Genomic DNA, 22,785 nt, shown 5'->3' on the forward strand with positions numbered 1-22,785 from the left:
TCACTAATAAATCCAATAACCAGGACTAGGTGCTGTGAATATGATAGTCACTAATAAATCCAATAACCAAGACTAGGAGGTGGGAATATGATAGTCACTAATAAATCCAATAACCAAGACTAGGGGTCATGAATATGATAGTCACTAATAAATCCAATAACCAGGACTAGGAGCCGTGAATATGATAGTCACTAATAAATCTAATAACCAGGACTAGGAGGTGGGAATATGATAGTCACTAATAAATCCAATGAAGATTTTAGGAGAAATATCATTACAGAGAGTGGTGAGTTTGTGGAACTCGCTAACCCAGGGGATGGTTGGGGGGACGAGAATAGATGCAATTCAGTGGAAGCAGGATAAGGACATGATGGAGATGGAAAAAAACAGCATATTGGATGAGATGAAGAGGTTTGGAGGAGACTGGAGTGCAGCAGACAGCGGTTTCCCCGACAGTGTTCTCTCCACCTGCTGGCGAATGCGCAGGCGCTGAGGTCGCGGTGCCTGCTGGGGGTTGTAGTCCGCCATTGTTCTGGTGTCTCTCCGCTGTAATGGGGGGAAGACCGGATGCGGACTACAAGCCCCAGAGAGCGGAGCGGCCGAGGCAGTCAGCAACCTGCAGCGGCGGAAAGTTTCTGTTTGCGGAGCGCCGGGTGTTGAGTGCAGATTCTGGGCGACGGGTGGTGAGGGAGTGTGGACGCACACACACCAGCTCTGGCTTTGACTGTCCGCTCTGCTCTCCTGCTGCTCCGGAGTTATTCCAGCTTCTGCCAGAGGATGATTGTGGCCCCGGCAGCCGAGAGGAACAAGGAGCCGATCCTGAGAGTGATCTGCCAGCACCTGAGACCCACCGCGGGGGCACTGGCCCTGGAGTTAGCCTCGGGATCCGGACAGCATTCGGTGCATTTCGCCCAGGCTCTGCCCAATGTGCTGTGGCAGCCCTCGGAGCTGGAGCCCCGTGCGCTGGAGAGGTGAGCAGGATGCAACAGGCGGCTGGCGGAGCCGATCGCCCGACCCCGCTTTAATAGTTTCCAAACTGCTAGCCCTTTTATCAATATCACTCTGTCCATCGGTATCACTCTGTCCATCAATATCACTCTGTCCATCGGTATCACTCTGTCCATCAATATCACTTTGTCCATCAATATCACTTTGTCCATCAGTATCACTCTGTCCATCAATATCACTCTGTCCATCAATATCACTTTGTCCATCAATATCACTTTGTCCATCAGTATCACTCTGTCCATCAATATCACTCTGTCCATCAATATCACTCTGTCCATCAATATCACTCTGTCCATCAATATCACTCTGTCCATCGGTATCACTCTGTCCATCAATATCACTCTGTCCATCAATATCACTCTGTCCATCAATATCACTCTGTCCATCGGTATCACTCTGTCCATCAATATCACTCTGTCCATCAATATCACTTTGTCCATCAGTATCACTCTGTCCATCAATATCACTTTGTCCATCAGTATCACTCTGTCCATCAATATCACTCTGTCCATCAATATCACTCTGTCCATCAATATCACTCTGTCCATCAATATCACTCTGTCCATCAATATCACTCTGTCCATCGGTATGACTCTGTCCATCAATATCACTCTGTCCATCAGTATCACTCTGTCCATCAATATCACTCTGTCCATCAATATCACTCTGTCCATCGGTATCACTCTGTCCATCACTATCACTCTGTCCATCAATATCACTCTGTCCATCAATATCACTCTGTCCATCAATATCACTCTGTCCATCGGTATCACTCTGTCCATCAATATCACTCTGTCCATCGGTATCACTCTGTCCATCAATATCACTCTGTCCATCAGTATCACTCTGTCCATCAGTATCACTCTGTCCATCAATATCACTCTGTCCATCGATATCACTCTGTCCATCGGTATCACTCTGTCCATCGATATCACTCTGTCCATCGGTATCACTCTGTCCATCGATATCACTCTGTCCATCGGTATCACTCTGTCCATCGGTATCAGTCTGTCCATCGGTATCACTCTGTCCATCGGTATCACTCTGTCCATCGGTATCACTCTGTCCATCAATATCACTCTGTCCATCGGTATCAGTCTGTCCATCGGTATCACTCTGTCCATCGATATCACTCTGTCCATCGGTATCACTCTGTCCATCGGTATCAGTCTGTCCATCGGTATCACTCTGTCCATCGATATCACTCTGTCCATCGGTATCACTCTGTCCATCGGTATCAGTCTGTCCATCGGTATCACTCTGTCCATCGATATCACTCTGTCCATCGGTATCAGTCTGTCCATCGGTATCACTCTGTCCATCGATATCACTCTGTCCATCGGTATCAGTCTGTCCATCGGTATCACTCTGTCCATCGATATCACTCTGTCCATCGGTATCACTCTGTCCATCGGTATCAGTCTGTCCATCGGTATCACTCTGTCCATCAATATCACTCTGTCCATCGGTATCACTCTGTCCATCGGTATCACTCTGTCCATCAATATCACTCTGTCCATCGGTATCACTCTGTCCATCAATATCACTTTGTCCATCAGTATCACTCTGTCCATCAATATCACTTTGTCCATCAGTATCACTCTGTCCATCAATATCACTCTGTCCATCAATATCACTCTGTCCATCGGTATCACTCTGTCCATCAATATCACTCTGTCCATCGGTATCACTCTGTCCATCAATATCACTCTGTCCATCAGTATCACTCTGTCCATCAATATCACTCTGTCCATCAATATCACTCTGTCCATCGGTATCACTCTGTCCATCAATATCACTCTGTCCATCAATATCACTCTGTCCATCAATATCACTCTGTCCATCGGTATGACTCTGTCCATCAATATCACTCTGTCCATCAGTATCACTCTGTCCATCAATATCACTCTGTCCATCAATATCACTCTGTCCATCGGTATCACTCTGTCCATCGGTATCACTCTGTCCATCACTATCACTCTGTCCATCAATATCACTCTGTCCATCAATATCACTCTGTCCATCGGTATCACTCTGTCCATCAATATCACTCTGTCCATCAGTATCACTCTGTCCATCAATATCACTCTGTCCATCGATATCACTCTGTCCATCGATATCACTCTGTCCATCAATATCACTCTGTCCATCGGTATCACTCTGTCCATCGGTATCACTCTGTCCATCGATATCACTCTGTCCATCGATATCACTCTGTCCATCGGTATCACTCTGTCCATCGATATCACTCTGTCCATCGGTATCACTCTGTCCATCGGTATCACTCTGTCCATCGATATCACTCTGTCCATCAATATCACTCTGTCCATCAGTATCACTCTGTCCATCGGTATCACTCTGTCCATCGGTATCACTCTGTCCATCGGTATCACTCTGTCCATCGATATCACTCTGTCCATCGGTATCACTCTGTCCATCGATATCACTCTGTCCATCGGTATCACTCTGTCCATCGGTATCAGTCTGTCCATCGGTATCACTCTGTCCATCGATATCACTCTGTCCATCGGTATCACTCTGTCCATCGGTATCAGTCTGTCCATCGGTATCACTCTGTCCATCAATATCACTCTGTCCATCGGTATCACTCTGTCCATCGGTATCACTCTGTCCATCAATATCACTCTGTCCATCGGTATCACTCAGTCCATCGATATCACTCTGTCCATCGGTATCACTCTGTCCATCGGTATCAGTCTGTCCATCAATATCACTCTGTCCATCGGTATCAGTCTGTCCATCAATATCACTCTGTCCATCGATATCACTCTGTCCATCGGTATCACTCTGTCCATCGGTATCACTCTGTCCATCAATATCACTCTGTCCATCGGTATCAGTCTGTCCATCGGTATCAGTCTGTCCATCGATATCACTCTGTCCATCGGTATCACTCTGTCCATCGGTATCAGTCTGTCCATCAATATCACTCTGTCCATCGGTATCACTCTGTCCATCAATATCACTCTGTCCATCGGTATCACTCTGTCCATCGGTATCAGTCTGACCATCAATATCACTGTCCATCAATATCACTCTGTCCATCGGTATCACTCTGTCCATCAATATCACTCTGTCCATCGGTATCACTCTGTCCATCAATATCACTCTGTCCATCGATATCACTCTGTCCATCGCTTTCACTCTGTCCATCGGTATCACTCTGTCCATCAATATCACTCTGTCCATCAATATCACTCTGTCCATCGCTTTCACTCTGTCCATCAATATCACTCTGTCCATCGGTATCACTCTGTCCATCAATATCACTCTGTCCATCGATATCACTCTGTCCATCGATATCACTCTGTCCATCGGAATCACTCTGTCCATCGGTATCACTCTGTCCATCAATATCACTCTGTCCATCGGTATCACTCTGTCCATCGGTATCACTCTGTCCATCAATATCACTCTGTCCATGATATCACTCTGTCCTTCGATATCACTCTGTCCATCGGTATCACTCTGTCCATCGGTATCACTCTGTCCATCAATATCACTCTGTCCATCAATATAACTCTGTCCATCAATATCACTCTGCCCATCAATATCACTCTGTCCATCGGTATCACTCTGTCCATCAATATCACTCTGTTCATCATTATCACTCTGTCCATCAATATAACTCTGTCCATCAATATCACTCTGTCCATCAATATAACTCTGTCCATCAATATCACTCTGTCCATCAATATCACTCTGTCCATCAATATAACTCTGTCCATCGGTATCACTCTGTCCATCAATATCACTCTGTCCATCAATATCACTCTGTCCATCAATATAACTCTGTCCATCAATATCACTCTGTCCATCAATATCACTCTGTCCATCAATATAACTCTGTCCATCGGTATCACTCTGTCCATCAATATCACTCTGTTCATCAATATCACTCTGTCCATCGGTATCACTCTGTCCATCAGTATCACTCTGTCCATCAATATCACTCTGTCCATCAATATCACTCTGTCCATCGGTATCACTCTGTCCATCAATATCACTCTGTCCATCAATATCACTCTGTCCATCGGTATCACTCTGTCCATCAATATCACTCTGTCCATCGGTATCACTCTGTCCATCAATATCACTCTGTCCATCAATATCACTCTGTCCATCGGTATCACTCTGTCCATCAATATCACTCTGTCCATCGGTATCACTCTGTCCATCAATATCACTCTGTCCATCAATATCACTCTGTCCATCGGTATCACTCTGTCCATCAATATCACTCTGTCCATCGGTATCACTCTGTCCATCGGTATCACTCTGTCCATCAATATCACTCTGTCCATCGGTATCACTCTGTCCATCGGTATCACTCTGTCCATCAATATCACTCTGTCCATCGGTATCACTCTGTCCATCGGTATCACTCTGTCCATCAATATCACTCTGTCCATCAATATCACTCTGTCCATCGGTATCACTCTGTCCATCGGTATCACTCTGTCCATCGGTATCACTCTGTCCATCAATATCACTCTGTCCATCGGTATCACTCTGTCCATCGGTATCACTCTGTCCATCAATATCACTCTGTCCATCAATATCACTCTGTCCATCGGTATCACTCTGTCCATCGGTATCACTCTATCCATCAATATCACTCTGTCCATCGGTATCACTCTGTCCATCGGTATCACTCTGTCCATCAATATCACTCTGTCCATCGGTATCACTCTGTCCATCGGTATCACTCTGTCCATCAATATCACTCTGTCCATCGGTATCACTCTGTCCATCGGTATCACTCTGTCCATCAATATCACTCTGTCCATCAATATCACTCTGTCCATCGGTATCACTCTGTCCATCAATATCACTCTGTCCATCGGTATCACTCTGTCCATCGGTATCACTCTGTCCATCAATATCACTCTGTCCATCAATATCACTCTGTCCATCGGTATCACTCTGTCCATCAATATCACTCTGTCCATCGGTATCACTCTGTCCATCGATATCACTCTGTCCATCGGTATCACTCTGTCCATCGGTATCACTCTGTCCATCGCTTTCACTCTGTCCATCGGTATCACTCTGTCCATCGGTATCACTCTGTCCATCGATATCACTCTGTCCATCGATATCACTCTGTCCATCGGTATCACTCTGTCCATCGGTATCACTCTGTCCATCGGTATCACTCTGTCCATCAATATCACTCTGTCCTTCGATATCACTCTGTCCATCGGTATCACTCTGTCCATCAATATCACTCTGTCCATCAATATCACTCTGTCCATCGATATCACTCTGTCCATCGATATCACTCTGTCCATCCATATCACTCTGTCCATCGGTATCACTCTGTCCATCAATATCACTCTGTCCATCAATATCACTCTGTCCATCGATATCACTCTGTCCATCGATATCGCTCTGTCCATCGGTATCGCTCTGTCCATCGATATCACTCTGTCCATCGGTATCACTCTGTCCATCAATATCACTCTGTCCATCGGTATCAGTCTGTCCATCAATATCACTCTGTCCATCAATATCACTCTGTCCATCAATATCACTCTGTCCATCGGTATCAGTCTGTCCATCAATATCACTCTGTCCATCGGTATCACTCTGTCCATCAATATCACTCTGTCCATCAATATCACTCTGTCCATCGGTATCAGTCTGTCCATCAATATCACTCTGTCCATCGGTATCAGTCTGTCCATCAATATCACTCTGTCCATCAATATCACTCTGTCCATCAATATCACTCTGTCCATCGGTATCAGTCTGTCCATCAATATCACTCTGTCCATCAATATCACTCTGTCCATCAATATCACTCTGTCCGTCGATATCAGTCTGTCCATCAATATCACTCTGTCCATCGGTATCAGTCTGTCCATCAATATCACTCTGTCCATCGATATCAGTCTGTCCATCGATATCAGTCTGTCCATCCATATCACTCTGTCCATCGATATCAGTCTGTCCATCAATATCACTCTGTCCATCGGTATCACTCTGTCCATCAATATCACTCTGTCCATCGGTATCAGTCTGTCCATCAATATCACTCTGTCCATCAATATCACTCTGTCCATCGGTATCAGTCTGTCCATCAATATCACTCTGTCCATCGATATCAGTCTGTCCATCAATATCACTCTGTCCATCAATATCACTCTGTCCATCAATATCACTCTGTCCATCGGTATCACTCTGTCCATCAATATCACTCTGTCCATCGGTATCAGTCTGTCCATCGATATCAGTCTGTCCATCAATATCACTCTGTCCATCGATATCAGTCTGTCCATCAATATCACTCTGTCCATCAATTTCACTCTGTCCATCGATATCAGTCTGTCCATCGATATCAGTCTGTCCATCAATATCACTCTGTCCATCGATATCAGTCTGTCCATCAATATCACTCTGTCCATCAATATCACTCTGTCCATCGATATCAGTCTGTCCATCAATATCACTCTGTCCATCGGTATCACTCTGTCCATCAATATCACTCTGTCCATCGGTATCACTCTGTCCATCAATATCACTCTGTCCATCGGTATCAGTCTGTCCATCAATATCACTCTGTCCATCAATATCACTCTGTCCATCGATATCAGTCTGTCCATCAATATCACTCTGTCCATCGGTATCACTCTGTCCATCAATATCACTCTGTCCATCGGTATCACTCTGTCCATCAATATCACTCTGTCCATCGGTATCAGTCTGTCCATCAATATCACTCTGTCCATCGGTATCACTCTGTCCATCAATATCACTCTGTCCATCGGTATCAGTCTGTCCATCAATATCACTCTGTCCATCGGTATCAGTCTGTCCATCAATATCACTCTGTCCATCGGTATCACTCTGTCCATCAATATCACTCTGTCCATCGATATCAGTCTGTCCATCGATATCACTCTGTCCATCAGTATCACTCTGTCCATCAATATCACTCTGTCCATCGGTATCAGTCTGTCCATCAATATCACTCTGTCCATCGGTATCACTCTGTCCATCGATATCACTCTGTCCATCGATATCACTCTGTCCATCGATATCAGTCTGTCCATCGATATCAGTCTGTCCATCGATATCACTCTGTCCATCGATATCACTCTGTCCATCGGTATCAGTCTGTCCATCAATATCACTCTGTCCATCAATATCACTCTGTCCATCGGTATCACTCTGTCCATCAATATCACTCTGTCCATCAATATCACTCTGTCCATCGGTATCACTCTGTCCATCGGTATCAGTCTGTCCATCAATATCACTCTGTCCATCGGTATCACTCTGTCCATCAATATCACTCTGTCCATCGGTATCAGTCTGTCCATCAATATCACTCTGTCCATCAATATCACTCTGTCCATCGGTATCACTCTGTCCATCAATATCACTCTGTCCATCGGTATCAGTCTGTCCATCAATATCACTCTGTCCATCGGTATCAGTCTGTCCATCAATATCACTCTGTCCATCGGTATCACTCTGTCCATCGGTTTCGCTCTGTCCATCGGTATCACTCTGTCCATCAATATCACTCTGTCCATCGGTATCAGTCTGTCCATCAATATCACTCTGTCCATCGGTATCACTCTGTCCATCGGTATCAGTCTGTCCATCAATATCACTCTGTCCATCAATATCACTCTGTCCATCAATATCACTCTGTCCATCGGTATCAGTCTGTCCATCGGTATCAGTCTGTCCATCAATATCACTCTGTCCATCGATATCAGTCTGTCCATCGGTATCACTCTGTCCATCAATATCACTCTGTCCATCGATATCAGTCTGTCCATCGATATCACTCTGTCCATCGGTATCACTCTGTCCATCAATATCACTCTGTCCATCGGTATCACTCTGTCCATCGGTATCAGTCTGACCATCGGTATCACTCTGTCCATCGGTATCGCTCTGTCCATCAATATCACTCTGTCCATCGGTATCACTCTGTCCATCAATATCACTCTGTCCATCGGTATCACTCTGTCCATCAGTATCACTCTGTCCATCAATATCACTCTGTCCATCAATATCACTCTGTCCATCGGTATCACTCTGTCCATCAATATCACTCTGTCCATCGATATCACTCTGTCCATCAATATCACTCTGTCCATCGGTATCAGTCTGTCCATCAATATCACTCTGTCCATCGGTATCACTCTGTCCATCGGTATCAGTCTGACCATCGGTATCACTCTGTCCATCGGTATCACTCTGTCCATCAATATCACTCTGTCCATCGGTATCACTCTGTCCATCAATATCACTCTGTCCATCGGTATCAGTCTGTCCATCAATATCACTCTGTCCATCGGTATCAGTCTGTCCATCAATATCACTCTGTCCATCGATATCAGTCTGTCCATCAATATCACTCTGTCCATCGGTATCACTCTGTCCATCAATATCACTCTGTCCATCGGTATCAGTCTGTCCATCAATATCACTCTGTCCATCGATATCAGTCTGTCCATCAATATCACTCTGTCCATCAATATCACTCTGTCCATCAATATCACTCTGTCCATCGGTATCACTCTGTCCATCAATATCACTCTGTCCATCGGTATCAGTCTGTCCATCAATATCATTCTGTCCATCGATATCAGTCTGTCCATCAATATCACTCTGTCCATCGATATCAGTCTGTCCATCAATATCACTCTGTCCATCAATATCACTCTGTCCATCGATATCAGTCTGTCCATCAATATCACTCTGTCCATCGGTATCACTCTGTCCATCAATATCACTCTGTCCATCGGTATCAGTCTGTCCATCAATATCACTCTGTCCATCAATATCACTCTGTCCATCGATATCAGTCTGTCCATCAATATCACTCTGTCCATCGGTATCACTCTGTCCATCAATATCACTCTGTCCATCGGTATCAGTCTGTCCATCAATATCACTCTGTCCATCGGTATCACTCTGTCCATCAATATCACTCTGTCCATCGGTATCACTCTGTCCATCAATATCACTCTGTCCATCGGTATCAGTCTGTCCATCAATATCACTCTGTCCATCGATATCAGTCTGTCCATCGATATCACTCTGTCCATCAGTATCACTCTGTCCATCAATATCACTCTGTCCATCGGTATCAGTCTGTCCATCAATATCACTCTGTCCATCGGTATCACTCTGTCCATCGATATCACTCTGTCCATCGATATCACTCTGTCCATCGATATCAGTCTGTCCATCAATATCACTCTGTCCATCGATATCACTCTGTCCATCGGTATCAGTCTGTCCATCCATATCACTCTGTCCATCAATATCACTCTGTCCATCGGTATCACTCTGTCCATCAATATCACTCTGTCCATCAATATCACTCTGTCCATCGGTATCACTCTGTCCATCAATATCACTCTGTCCATCGGTATCACTCTGTCCATCGGTATCAGTCTGACCATCGGTATCACTCTGTCCATCGGTATCGCTCTGTCCATCAATATCACTCTGTCCATCGGTATCACTCTGTCCATCAATATCACTCTGTCCATCGGTATCACTCTGTCCATCAATATCACTCTGTCCATCAATATCACTCTGTCCATCGGTATCACTCTGTCCATCAATATCACTCTGTCCATCGATATCACTCTGTCCATCAATATCACTCTGTCCATCGGTATCAGTCTGTCCATCAATATCACTCTGTCCATCGATATCAGTCTGTCCATCAATATCACTCTGTCCATCAATATCACACTGTCCATCGGTATCACTCTGTCCATCAATATCACTCTGTCCATCGGTATCAGTCTGTCCATCGGTATCAGTCTGTCCATCGGTATCAGTCTGTCCATCAATATCACTCTGTCCATCGATATCAGTCTGTCCATCGGTATCACTCTGTCCATCAATATCACTCTGTCCATCAATATCACTCTGTCCATCGGTATCACTCTGTCCATCGGTATCAGTCTGACCATCGGTATCACTCTGTCCATCGGTATCGCTCTGTCCATCAATATCACTCTGTCCATCGGTATCACTCTGTCCATCAATATCACTCTGTCCATCGGTATCACTCTGTCCATCAATATCACTCTGTCCATCAATATCACTCTGTCCATCAATATCACTCTGTCCATCGGTATCACTCTGTCCATCAATATCACTCTGTCCATCGATATCACTCTGTCCATCAATATCACTCTGTCCATCGGTATCAGTCTGTCCATCAATATCACTCTGTCCATCGATATCAGTCTGTCCATCAATATCACTCTGTCCATCAATATCACTCTGTCCATCAATATCACACTGTCCATCGGTATCACTCTGTCCATCAATATCACTCTGTCCATCGGTATCAGTCTGTCCATCAATATCACTCTGTCCATCGATATCAGTCTGTCCATCAATATCACTCTGTCCATCGATATCAGTCTGTCCATCAATATCACTCTGTCCATCAATATCACTCTGTCCATCGATATCAGTCTGTCCATCAATATCACTCTGTCCATCGGTATCACTCTGTCCATCAATATCACTCTGTCCATCGGTATCACTCTGTCCATCAATATCACTCTGTCCATCGGTATCAGTCTGTCCATCAATATCACTCTGTCCATCAATATCACTCTGTCCATCGATATCAGTCTGTCCATCAATATCACTCTGTCCATCGGTATCACTCTGTCCATCAATATCACTCTGTCCATCGGTATCACTCTGTCCATCGGTATCAGTCTGTCCATCGGTATCAGTCTGTCCATCAATATCACTCTGTCCATCGGTATCACTCTGTCCATCAATATCACTCTGTCCATCGGTATCCCTCTGTCCATCAATATCACTCTGTCCATCGGTATCAGTCTGTCCATCAATATCACTCTGTCCATCGATATCAGTCTGTCCATCGATATCACTCTGTCCATCAGTATCACTCTGTCCATCAATATCACTCTGTCCATCGGTATCAGTCTGTCCATCAATATCACTCTGTCCATCGGTATCACTCTGTCCATCGATATCACTCTGTCCATCGATATCACTCTGTCCATCGATATCAGTCTGTCCATCAATATCACTCTGTCCATCGATATCACTCTGTCCATCGGTATCAGTCTGTCCATCAATATCACTCTGTCCATCAATATCACTCTGTCCATCGGTATCACTCTGTCCATCAATATCACTCTGTCCATCAATATCACTCTGTCCATCGGTATCACTCTGTCCATCGGTATCAGTCTGTCCATCAATATCACTCTGTCCATCGGTATCACTCTGTCCATCGATATCACTCTGTCCATCGGTATCACTCTGTCCATCGGTATCAGTCTGACCATCAATATCACTCTGTCCATCGGTATCAGTCTGTCCATCAATATCACTCTGTCCATCGGTATCACTCTGTCCATCAATATCACTCTGTCCATCGGTATCAGTCTGACCATCAATATCACTCTGTCCATCGGTATCACTCTGTCCATCGGTATCACTCTGTCCATCAATATCACTCTGTCCATCAATATCACTCTGTCCATCGGTATCACTCTGACCATCAATATCACTCTGTCCATCAATATCACTCTGTCCATCAATATCACTCTGTCCATCGGTATCACTCTGTCCATCAATATCACTCTGTCCATCGATATCACTCTGTCCATCGATATCACTCTGTCCATCGGTATCAGTCTGTCCATCAATATCACTCTGTCCATCGGTATCACTCTGTCCATCGGTATCAGTCTGACCATCGGTATCACTCTGTCCATCGGTATCAGTCTGTCCATCAATATCACTCTGTCCATCGATATCAGTCTGTCCATCAATATCACTCTGTCCATCGATATCACTCTGTCCATCGGTATCAGTCTGTCCATCAATATCACTCTGTCCATCAATATCACTCTGTCCATCGGTATCACTCTGTCCATCAATATCACTCTGTCCATCAGTATCACTCTGTCCATCGGTATCACTCTGTCCATCGGTATCAGTCTGTCCATCAATATCACTCTGTCCATCGGTATCACTCTGTCCATCAATATCACTCTGTCCATCGGTATCAGTCTGTCCATCAATATCACTCTGTCCATCAATATCACTCTGTCCATCGGTATCAGTCTGTCCATCGGTATCAGTCTGTCCATCAATATCACTCTGTCCATCGGTATCACTCTGTCCATCGGTTTCGCTCTGTCCATCGGTATCACTCTGTCCATCGGTATCACTCTGTCCATCGGTATCACTCTGTCCATCGGTATCAGTCTGTCCATCAATATCACTCTGTCCATCAGTATCACTCTGTCCATCAATATCACTCTGTCCATCGGTATCAGTCTGTCCATCGGTATCAGTCTGTCCATCAATATCACTCTGTCCATCGATATCAGTCTGTCCATCGGTATCACTCTGTCCATCAATATCACTCTGTCCATCGATATCAGTCTGTCCATCAATATCACTCTGTCCATCGGTATCACTCTGTCCATCAATATCACTCTGTCCATCGGTATCACTCTGTCCATCGGTATCAGTCTGACCATCGGTATCAGTCTGACCATCGGTATCACTCTGTCCATCGGTATCGCTCTGTCCATCGGTATCACTCTGTCCATCAATATCACTCTGTCCATCAATATCACTCTGTCCATCAATATCACTCTGTCCATCGGTATCAGTCTGTCCATCAATATCACTCTGTCCATCGGTATCACTCTGTCCATCGGTATCAGTCTGACCATCGGTATCACTCTGTCCATCGGTATCACTCTGTCCATCAATATCACTCTGTCCATCAATATCACTCTGTCCATCGGTATCAGTCTGTCCATCAATATCACTCTGTCCATCGGTATCACTCTGTCCATCGGTATCAGTCTGTCCATCAATATCACTCTGTCCATCAATATCACTCTGTCCATCGGTATCACTCTGTCCATCAATATCACTCTGTCCATCAATATCACTCTGTCCATCGGTATCAGTCTGTCCATCAATATAACTCTGTCCATCAATATCACTCTGTCCATCGGTATCACTCTGTCCATCAATATCACTCTGTCCATCAATATCACTCTGTCCATCGGTATCAGTCTGTCCATCAATATAACTCTGTCCATCAATATCACTCTGTCCATCAATATCACTCTGTCCATCAATATCACTCTGTCCATCGGTATCACTCTGTCCATCAATATCACTCTGTCCATCAATATCACTCTGTCCATCGGTATCAGTCTGTCCATCAATATAACTCTGTCCATCAATATCACTCTGTCCATCGGTATCACTCTGTCCATCAATATCACTCTGTCCATCAATATCACTCTGTCCATCGGTATCAGTCTGTCCATCAATATCACTCTGTCCATCAATATCACTCTGTCCATCGGTATCACTCTGTCCATCAATATCACTCTGTCCATCAATATCACTCTGTCCATCGGTATCACTCTGTCCATCAATATCACTCTGTCCATCAATATCACTCTGTCCATCGGTATCAGTCTGTCCATCAATATCACTCTGTCCATCGGTATCACTCTGTCCATCGGTATCAGTCTGTCCATCAATATCACTCTGTCCATCAATATCACTCTGTCCATCGGTATCACTCTGTCCATCAATATCACTCTGTCCATCAATATCACTCTGTCCATCGGTATCAGTCTGTCCATCAATATAACTCTGTCCATCGGTATCACTCTGTCCATCAATATCACTCTGTCCATCAATATCACTCTGTCCATCAATATCACTCTGTCCATCGGTATCAGTCTGTCCATCAATATCACTCTGTCCATCGGTATCACTCTGTCCATCGGTATCAGTCTGACCATCGGTATCACTCTGTCCATCGGTATCACTCTGTCCATCAATATCACTCTGTCCATCGATATCACTCTGTCCATCGGTATCACTGTCCATCGGTATCACTCTGTCCATCAATATCACTCTGTCCATCGATATCACTCTGTCCATCGGTATCAGTCTGACCATCAATATCACTCTGTCCATCAATATCACTCTGTCCATCAATATCACTCTGTCCATCGGTATCACTCTGTCCATCAATATCACTCTGTCCATCGGTTTCGCTCTGTCCATCGGTATCGCTCTGTCCATCAATATCACTCTGTCCATCGGTATCAGTCTGTCCATCAATATCACTCTGTCCATCAATATCACTCTGTCCATCGATATCACTCTGTCCATCGGTATCACTCTGTCCATCAATATCACTCTGTCCATCGGTTTCGCTCTGTCCATCGGTATCGCTCTGTCCATCAATATCACTCTGTCCATCGATATCAGTCTGTCCATCAATATCACTCTGTCCATCGATATCAGTCTGTCCATCGATATCACTCTGTCCATCGGTATCACTCTGTCCATCAATATCACTCTGTCCATCGGTTTCGCTCTGTCCATCGGTATCGCTCTGTCCATCAATATCGCTCTGTCCATCAATATCACTCTGTCCATCGGTATCACTCTGTCCATCAATATCACTCTGTCCATCGGTATCAGTCTGTCCATCAATATCACTCTGTCCATCGGTATCACTCTGTCCATCGGTATCAGTCTGTCCATCAATATCACTCTGTCCATCGATATCACTCTGTCCATCGGTATCACTCTGTCCATCGGTATCACTCTGTCCATCAATATCACTCTGTCCATCGATATCAGTCTGTCCATCAATATCACTCTGTCCATCGGTATCAGTCTGACCATCGGTATCACTCTGTCCATCGGTATCAGTCTGTCCATCAATATCACTCTGTCCATCAATATCACTCTGTCCATCAATATCACTCTGTCCATCGATATCACTCTGTCCATCAATATCACTCTGTCCATCGGTATCACTCTGTCCATCGGTATCACTCTGTCCATCAATATCACTCTGTCCATCGATATCACTCTGTCCATCAATATCACTCTGTCCATCAATATCACTCTGTCCATCGGTATCACTCTGTCCATCAATATCACTCTGTCCATCGGTATCAGTCTGTCCATCAATATCACTCTGTCCATCGGTATCACTCTGTCCATCGGTATCAGTCTGACCATCGGTATCACTCTGTCCATCGGTATCAGTCTGTCCATCAATATCACTCTGTCCATCGGTATCACTCTGTCCATCAGTATCAGTCTGACCATCGGTATCACTCTGTCCATCGGTATCACTCTGTCCATCGGTATCAGTCTGTCCATCAATATCACTCTGTCCATCGATATCACTCTGTCCATCGATATCACTCTGTCCATCGATATCACTCTGTCCATCAATATCACTCTGTCCATCGGTATCACTCTGTCCATCGGTATCACTCTGTCCATCGGTATCAGTCTGTCCATCAATATCACTCTGTCCATCGGTATCACTCTGTCCATCGGTATCACTCTGTCCATCAATATCACTCTGTCCATCGATATCACTCTGTCCATCAATATCACTCTGTCCATCAATATCACTCTGTCCATCGGTATCACTCTGTCCATCAATATCACTCTGTCCATCGGTATCAGTCTGTCCATCAATATCACTCTGTCCATCGGTATCACTCTGTCCATCAATATCACTCTGTCCATCGGTATCAGTCTGACCATCGGTATCACTCTGTCCATCGGTATCAGTCTGTCCATCAATATCACTCTGTCCATCGGTATCACTCTGTCCATCAGTATCAGTCTGACCATCGGTATCACTCTGTCCATCGGTATCACTCTGTCCATCGGTATCAGTCTGTCCATCAATATCACTCTGTCCATCGATATCACTCTGTCCATCGATATCACTCTGTCCATCGATATCACTCTGTCCATCAATATCACTCTGTCCATCGATATCACTCTGTCCATCAATATCACTCTGTCCATCAATATCACTCTGTCCATCGGTATCACTCTGTCCATCGATATCACTCTGTCCATCGGTATCACTCTGTCCATCGGTATCAGTCTGACCATCAATATCACTCTGTCCATCAATATCACTCTGTCCATCAATATCACTCTGTCCATCAATATCACTCTGTCCATCGGTATCACTCTGTCCATCAATATCACTCTGTCCATCGATATCACTCTGTCCATCGATATCACTCTGTCCATCGGTATCAGTCTGTCCATCAATATCACTCTGTCCATCGGTATCACTCTGTCCATCGGTATCAGTCTGACCATCGGTATCACTCTGTCCATCGGTATCAGTCTGTCCATCAATATCACTCTGTCCATCGATATCAGTCTGTCCATCAATATCACTCTGTCCATCGATATCACTCTGTCCATCGGTATCAGTCTGTCCATCAATATCACTCTGTCCATCAATATCACTCTGTCCATCGGTATCACTCTGTCCATCAATATCACTCTGTCCATCAGTATCACTCTGTCCATCGGTATCACTCTGTCCATCGGTATCAGTCTGTCCATCAATATCACTCTGTCCATCGGTATCACTCTGTCCATCAATATCACTCTGTCCATCGGTATCAGTCTGTCCATCAATATCACTCTGTCCATCAATATCACTCTGTCCATCGGTATCAGTCTGTCCATCGGTATCAGTCTGTCCATCAATATCACTCTGTCCATCGGTATCACTCTGTCCATCGGTTTCGCTCTGTCCATCGGTATCACTCTGTCCATCAATATCACTCTGTCCATCGGTATCAGTCTGTCCATCAATATCACTCTGTCCATCGGTATCACTCTGTCCATCGGTATCAGTCTGTCCATCAATATCACTCTGTCCATCAGTATCACTCTGTCCATCAATATCACTCTGTCCATCGGTATCAGTCTGTCCATCGGTATCAGTCTGTCCATCAATATCACTCTGTCCATCGATATCAGTCTGTCCATCGGTATCACTCTGTCCATCAATATCACTCTGTCCATCGATATCAGTCTGTCCATCAATATCACTCTGTCCATCGATATCAGTCTGTCCATCAATATCACTCTGTCCATCGGTATCACTCTGTCCATCAATATCACTCTGTCCATCGGTATCACTCTGTCCATCGGTATCAGTCTGACCATCGGTATCAGTCTGACCATCGGTATCACTCTGTCCATCGGTATCGCTCTGTCCATCGGTATCACTCTGTCCATCAATATCACTCTGTCCATCGGTATCACTCTGTCCATCAATATCACTCTGTCCATCAATATCACTCTGTCCATCAATATCACTCTGTCCATCGGTATCAGTCTGTCCATCAATATCACTCTGTCCATCGGTATCACTCTGTCCATCGGTATCAGTCTGACCATCGGTATCACTCTGTCCATCGGTATCACTCTGTCCATCAATATCACTCTGTCCATCGGTATCACTGTCCATCGGTATCACTCTGTCCATCAATATCACTCTGTCCATCGATATCACTCTGTCCATCGGTATCAGTCTGACCATCAATATCACTCTGTCCATCAATATCACTCTGTCCATCAATATCACTCTGTCCATCGGTATCACTCTGTCCATCAATATCACTCTGTCCATCGGTTTCGCTCTGTCCATCGGTATCGCTCTGTCCATCAATATCACTCTGTCCATCGGTATCAGTCTGTCCATCAATATCACTCTGTCCATCAATATCACTCTGTCCATCGATATCACTCTGTCCATCGGTATCACTCTGTCCATCAATATCACTCTGTCCATCGGTTTCGCTCTGTCCATCGGTATCGCTCTGTCCATCAATATCACTCTGTCCATCGATATCAGTCTGTCCATCAATATCACTCTGTCCATCGATATCAGTCTGTCCATCGATATCACTCTGTCCATCGGTATCACTCTGTCCATCAATATCACTCTGTCCATCGGTTTCGCTCTGTCCATCGGTATCGCTCTGTCCATCAATATCACTCTGTCCATCAATATCACTCTGTCCATCGGTATCACTCTGTCCATCAATATCACTCTGTCCATCGGTATCAGTCTGTCCATCAATATCACTCTGTCCATCGGTATCACTCTGTCCATCGGTATCAGTCTGTCCATCAATATCACTCTGTCCATCGGTATCACTCTGTCCATCGGTATCACTCTGTCCATCAATATCACTCTGTCCATCGATATCAGTCTGTCCATCAATATCACTCTGTCCATCGGTATCAGTCTGACCATCGGTATCACTCTGTCCATCGGTATCAGTCTGTCCATCAATATCACTCTGTCCATCAATATCACTCTGTCCATCAATATCACTCTGTCCATCGATATCACTCTGTCCATCAATATCACTCTGTCCATCGGTATCACTCTGTCCATCGGTATCACTCTGTCCATCAATATCACTCTGTCCATCGATATCACTCTGTCCATCAATATCACTCTGTCCATCAATATCACTCTGTCCATCGGTATCACTCTGTCCATCAATATCACTCTGTCCATCGGTATCAGTCTGTCCATCAATATCACTCTGTCCATCGGTATCAGTCTGACCATCGGTATCACTCTGTCCATCGGTATCAGTCTGTCCATCAATATCACTCTGTCCATCGGTATCACTCTGTCCATCAGTATCAGTCTGACCATCGGTATCACTCTGTCCATCGGTATCAGTCTGTCCATCAATATCACTCTGTCCATCGGTATCACTCTGTCCATCGGTATCACTCTGTCCATCGGTATCACTCTGTCCATCAATATCACTCTGTCCATCGATATCACTCTGTCCATCAATATCACTCTGTCCATCAATATCACTCTGTCCATCGGTATCACTCTGTCCATCGATATCACTCTGTCCATCGGTATCACTCTGTCCATCGATATCACTCTGTCCATCGGTATCACTCTGTCCATCGATATCACTCTGTCCATCGATATCACTCTGTCCATCGGTATCACTCTGTCCATCGGTATCACTCTGTCCATCAATATCACTCTGTCCATCGATATCACTCTGTCCATCAATATCACTCTGTCCATCGGTATCACTCTGTCCATCGATATCACTCTGTCCATCGGTATCACTCTGTCCATCGATATCACTCTGTCCATCGGTATCACTCTGTCCATCGGTATCAGTCTGACCATCAATATCACTCTGACCATCAATATCACTCTGTCCATCAATATCACTCTGTCCATCGGTATCACTCTGTCCATCGGTATCACTCTGTCCATCAATATCACTCTGTCCATCGGTATCACTCTGACCATCAATATCACTCTGTCCATCAATATCACTCTGTCCATCAATATCACTCTGTCCATCGGTATCACTCTGACCATCAATATCACTCTGTCCATCAATATCACTCTGTCCATCGGTATCGCTCTGTCCATCGGTTTCGCTCTGTCCATCGCTTTCACTCTGTCCATCGGTTTCACTCTGTCCATCAATATCACTGTCCATCAATATCACTGTCCATCGGTATCGCTCTGTCCATCGGTTTCGCTTTGTCCATCGCTTTCACTCTGTCCATCAATATCACTCTGTCCATCGGTATCACTCTGTCCATCAATATCACTCTGTCCATCGGTATCAGTCTGTCCATCAATATCACTCTGTCCATCGGTATCACTCTGTCCATCAATATCACTCTGTCCATCAATATCACTCTGTCCATCGCTTTCACTCTGTCCATCGGTATCACTCTGTCCATCGGTATCACTCTGTCCATCGGTATCACTCTGTCCATCGGTATCACTCTGTCCATCGGTATCGCTCTGTCCATCGGTTTCGCTCTGTCCATCGCTTTCGCTCTGTCCATCGCTTTCGCTCTGTCCATCAATATCACTCTGTCCATCGGTATCAGTCTGTCCATCAATATCACTCTGTCCATCGGTATCACTCTGTCCATCGGTATCACTCTGTCCATCAATATCACTCTGTCCATCGGTATCACTCTGTCCATCAATATCACTCTGTCCATCAATATCACTCTGTCCATCGCTTTCACTCTGTCCATCGGTATCACTCTGTCCATCGATATCACTCTGTCCATCGGTATCACTCTGTCCATCGATATCACTCTGTCCATCGGTATCACTCTGTCCATCAATATCACTCTGTCCATCAATATCACTCTGTCCATCAATATCACTCTGTCCATCAATATCACTCTGTCCATCGGTATCACTCTGTCCATCGGTATCACTCTGTCCATCAATATCACTGTCCATCAATATCACTCTGTCCATCAATATCACTCTGTCCATCAATATCACTCTGTCCATCGGTATCACTCTGTCCATCAATATCACTGTCCATCAATATCACTCTGTCCATCAATATCACTCTGTCCATCAATATCACTCTGTCCATCGGTATCACTCTGTCCATCAATATCACTGTCCATCAATATCACTCTGTCCATCAATATCACTCTGTCCATCAATATCACTCTGTCCATCGGTATCACTCTGTCCATCAATATCACTGTCCATCAATATCACTGTCCATCAATATCACTCTGTCCATCAATATCACTCTGTCCATCGGTATCACTCTGTCCATCAATATCACTGTCCATCAATATCACTCTGTCCATCGCTTTCACTCTGTCCATCAATATCACTCTGTCCATCGATATCACTCTGTCCATCAATATCACTCTGTCCATCGGTATCACTCTGTCCATCGTTATCACTCTGTCCATCGGTATCACTCTGTCCATCAATATCACTCTGTCCATCGATATCACTCTGTCCATCGATATCACTCTGTCCATCGGTATCACTCTGTCCATCGATATCACTCTGTCCATCGGTATCACTCTGTCCATCGATATCACTCTGTCCATCGGTATCACTCTGTCCATCAATATCACTCTGTCCATCGATATCACTCTGTCCATCGATATCACTCTGTCCATCGGTATCACTCTGTCCATCGGTGTCAGTCTGTCCATCGATATCACTCTGTCCATCGGTATCACTCTGTCCATCGGAATCACTCTGTCCATCAATATCACTCTGTCCATCAATATCACTCTGTCCATCGGTATCACTCTGTCCATCGATATCACTCTGTCCATCGGTATCACTCTGTCCATCAATATCACTCTGTCCATCAATATCTCTCTGTCCATCGGTATCACTCTGTCCATCGGTATCACTCTGTCCATCGATATCACTCTGTCCTTCGGTATCACTCTGTCCATCGATATCACTCTGTCCATCGATATCACTCTGTCCATCGGTATCACTCTGTCCATCGCTTTCACTCTGTCCATCGGTATCACTCTGTCCATCAATATCACTCTGTCCATCGGTATCACTCTGTCCATCGATATCACTCTGTCCATCGGTATCACTCTGTCCATCAATATCACTCTGTCCATCGCTTTCACTCTGTCCATCGGTATCACTCTGTCCATCAATATCACTCTGTCCATCGGTATCACTCTGTCCATCGGTATCACTCTGTCCATCAATATCACTCTGTCCATCAATATCACTCTGTCCATCGGTATCACTCTGTCCATCGGTATCACTCTGTCCATCAATATCACTCTGTCCATCAATATCAATCTGTCCATCGCTTTCACTCTGTCCATCGGTATCACTCTGTCCATCGGTATCACTCTGTCCATCGGTATCACTCTGTCCATCGATATCACTCTGTCCATCGGTATCGCTCTGTCCATCGGTTTCGCTCTGTCCATCGCTTTCGCTCTGTCCATCGCTTTCGCTCTGTCCATCAATATCACTCTGTCCATCGGTATCAGTCTGTCCATCAATATCACTCTGTCCATCGGTATCACTCTGTCCATCGGTATCACTCT

At 44.9% G+C, this 22,785-nt stretch overlaps 1 protein-coding gene across 1 annotated transcript in view; it reads left to right on the plus strand.

The window, feature by feature from the left end:
* The first annotated feature begins 607 nt into the window (after positions 1–607).
* mettl26 (methyltransferase like 26) overlaps positions 608–22,785 on the plus strand; it is a 67,397-nt gene continuing 45,219 nt past the window's right edge. The window contains exon 1 of the mRNA XM_068055729.1: positions 608–971. Coding sequence (XP_067911830.1) covers positions 778–971 — 194 coding nt within the window. The 5' untranslated portion in view covers positions 608–777. The remainder of the gene's footprint in view (positions 972–22,785) is intronic.

This window comes from Heterodontus francisci, chromosome 24 (genome assembly GCF_036365525.1).
Source record: "Heterodontus francisci isolate sHetFra1 chromosome 24, sHetFra1.hap1, whole genome shotgun sequence".
Lineage (NCBI taxonomy): Eukaryota > Metazoa > Chordata > Chondrichthyes > Heterodontiformes > Heterodontidae > Heterodontus > Heterodontus francisci.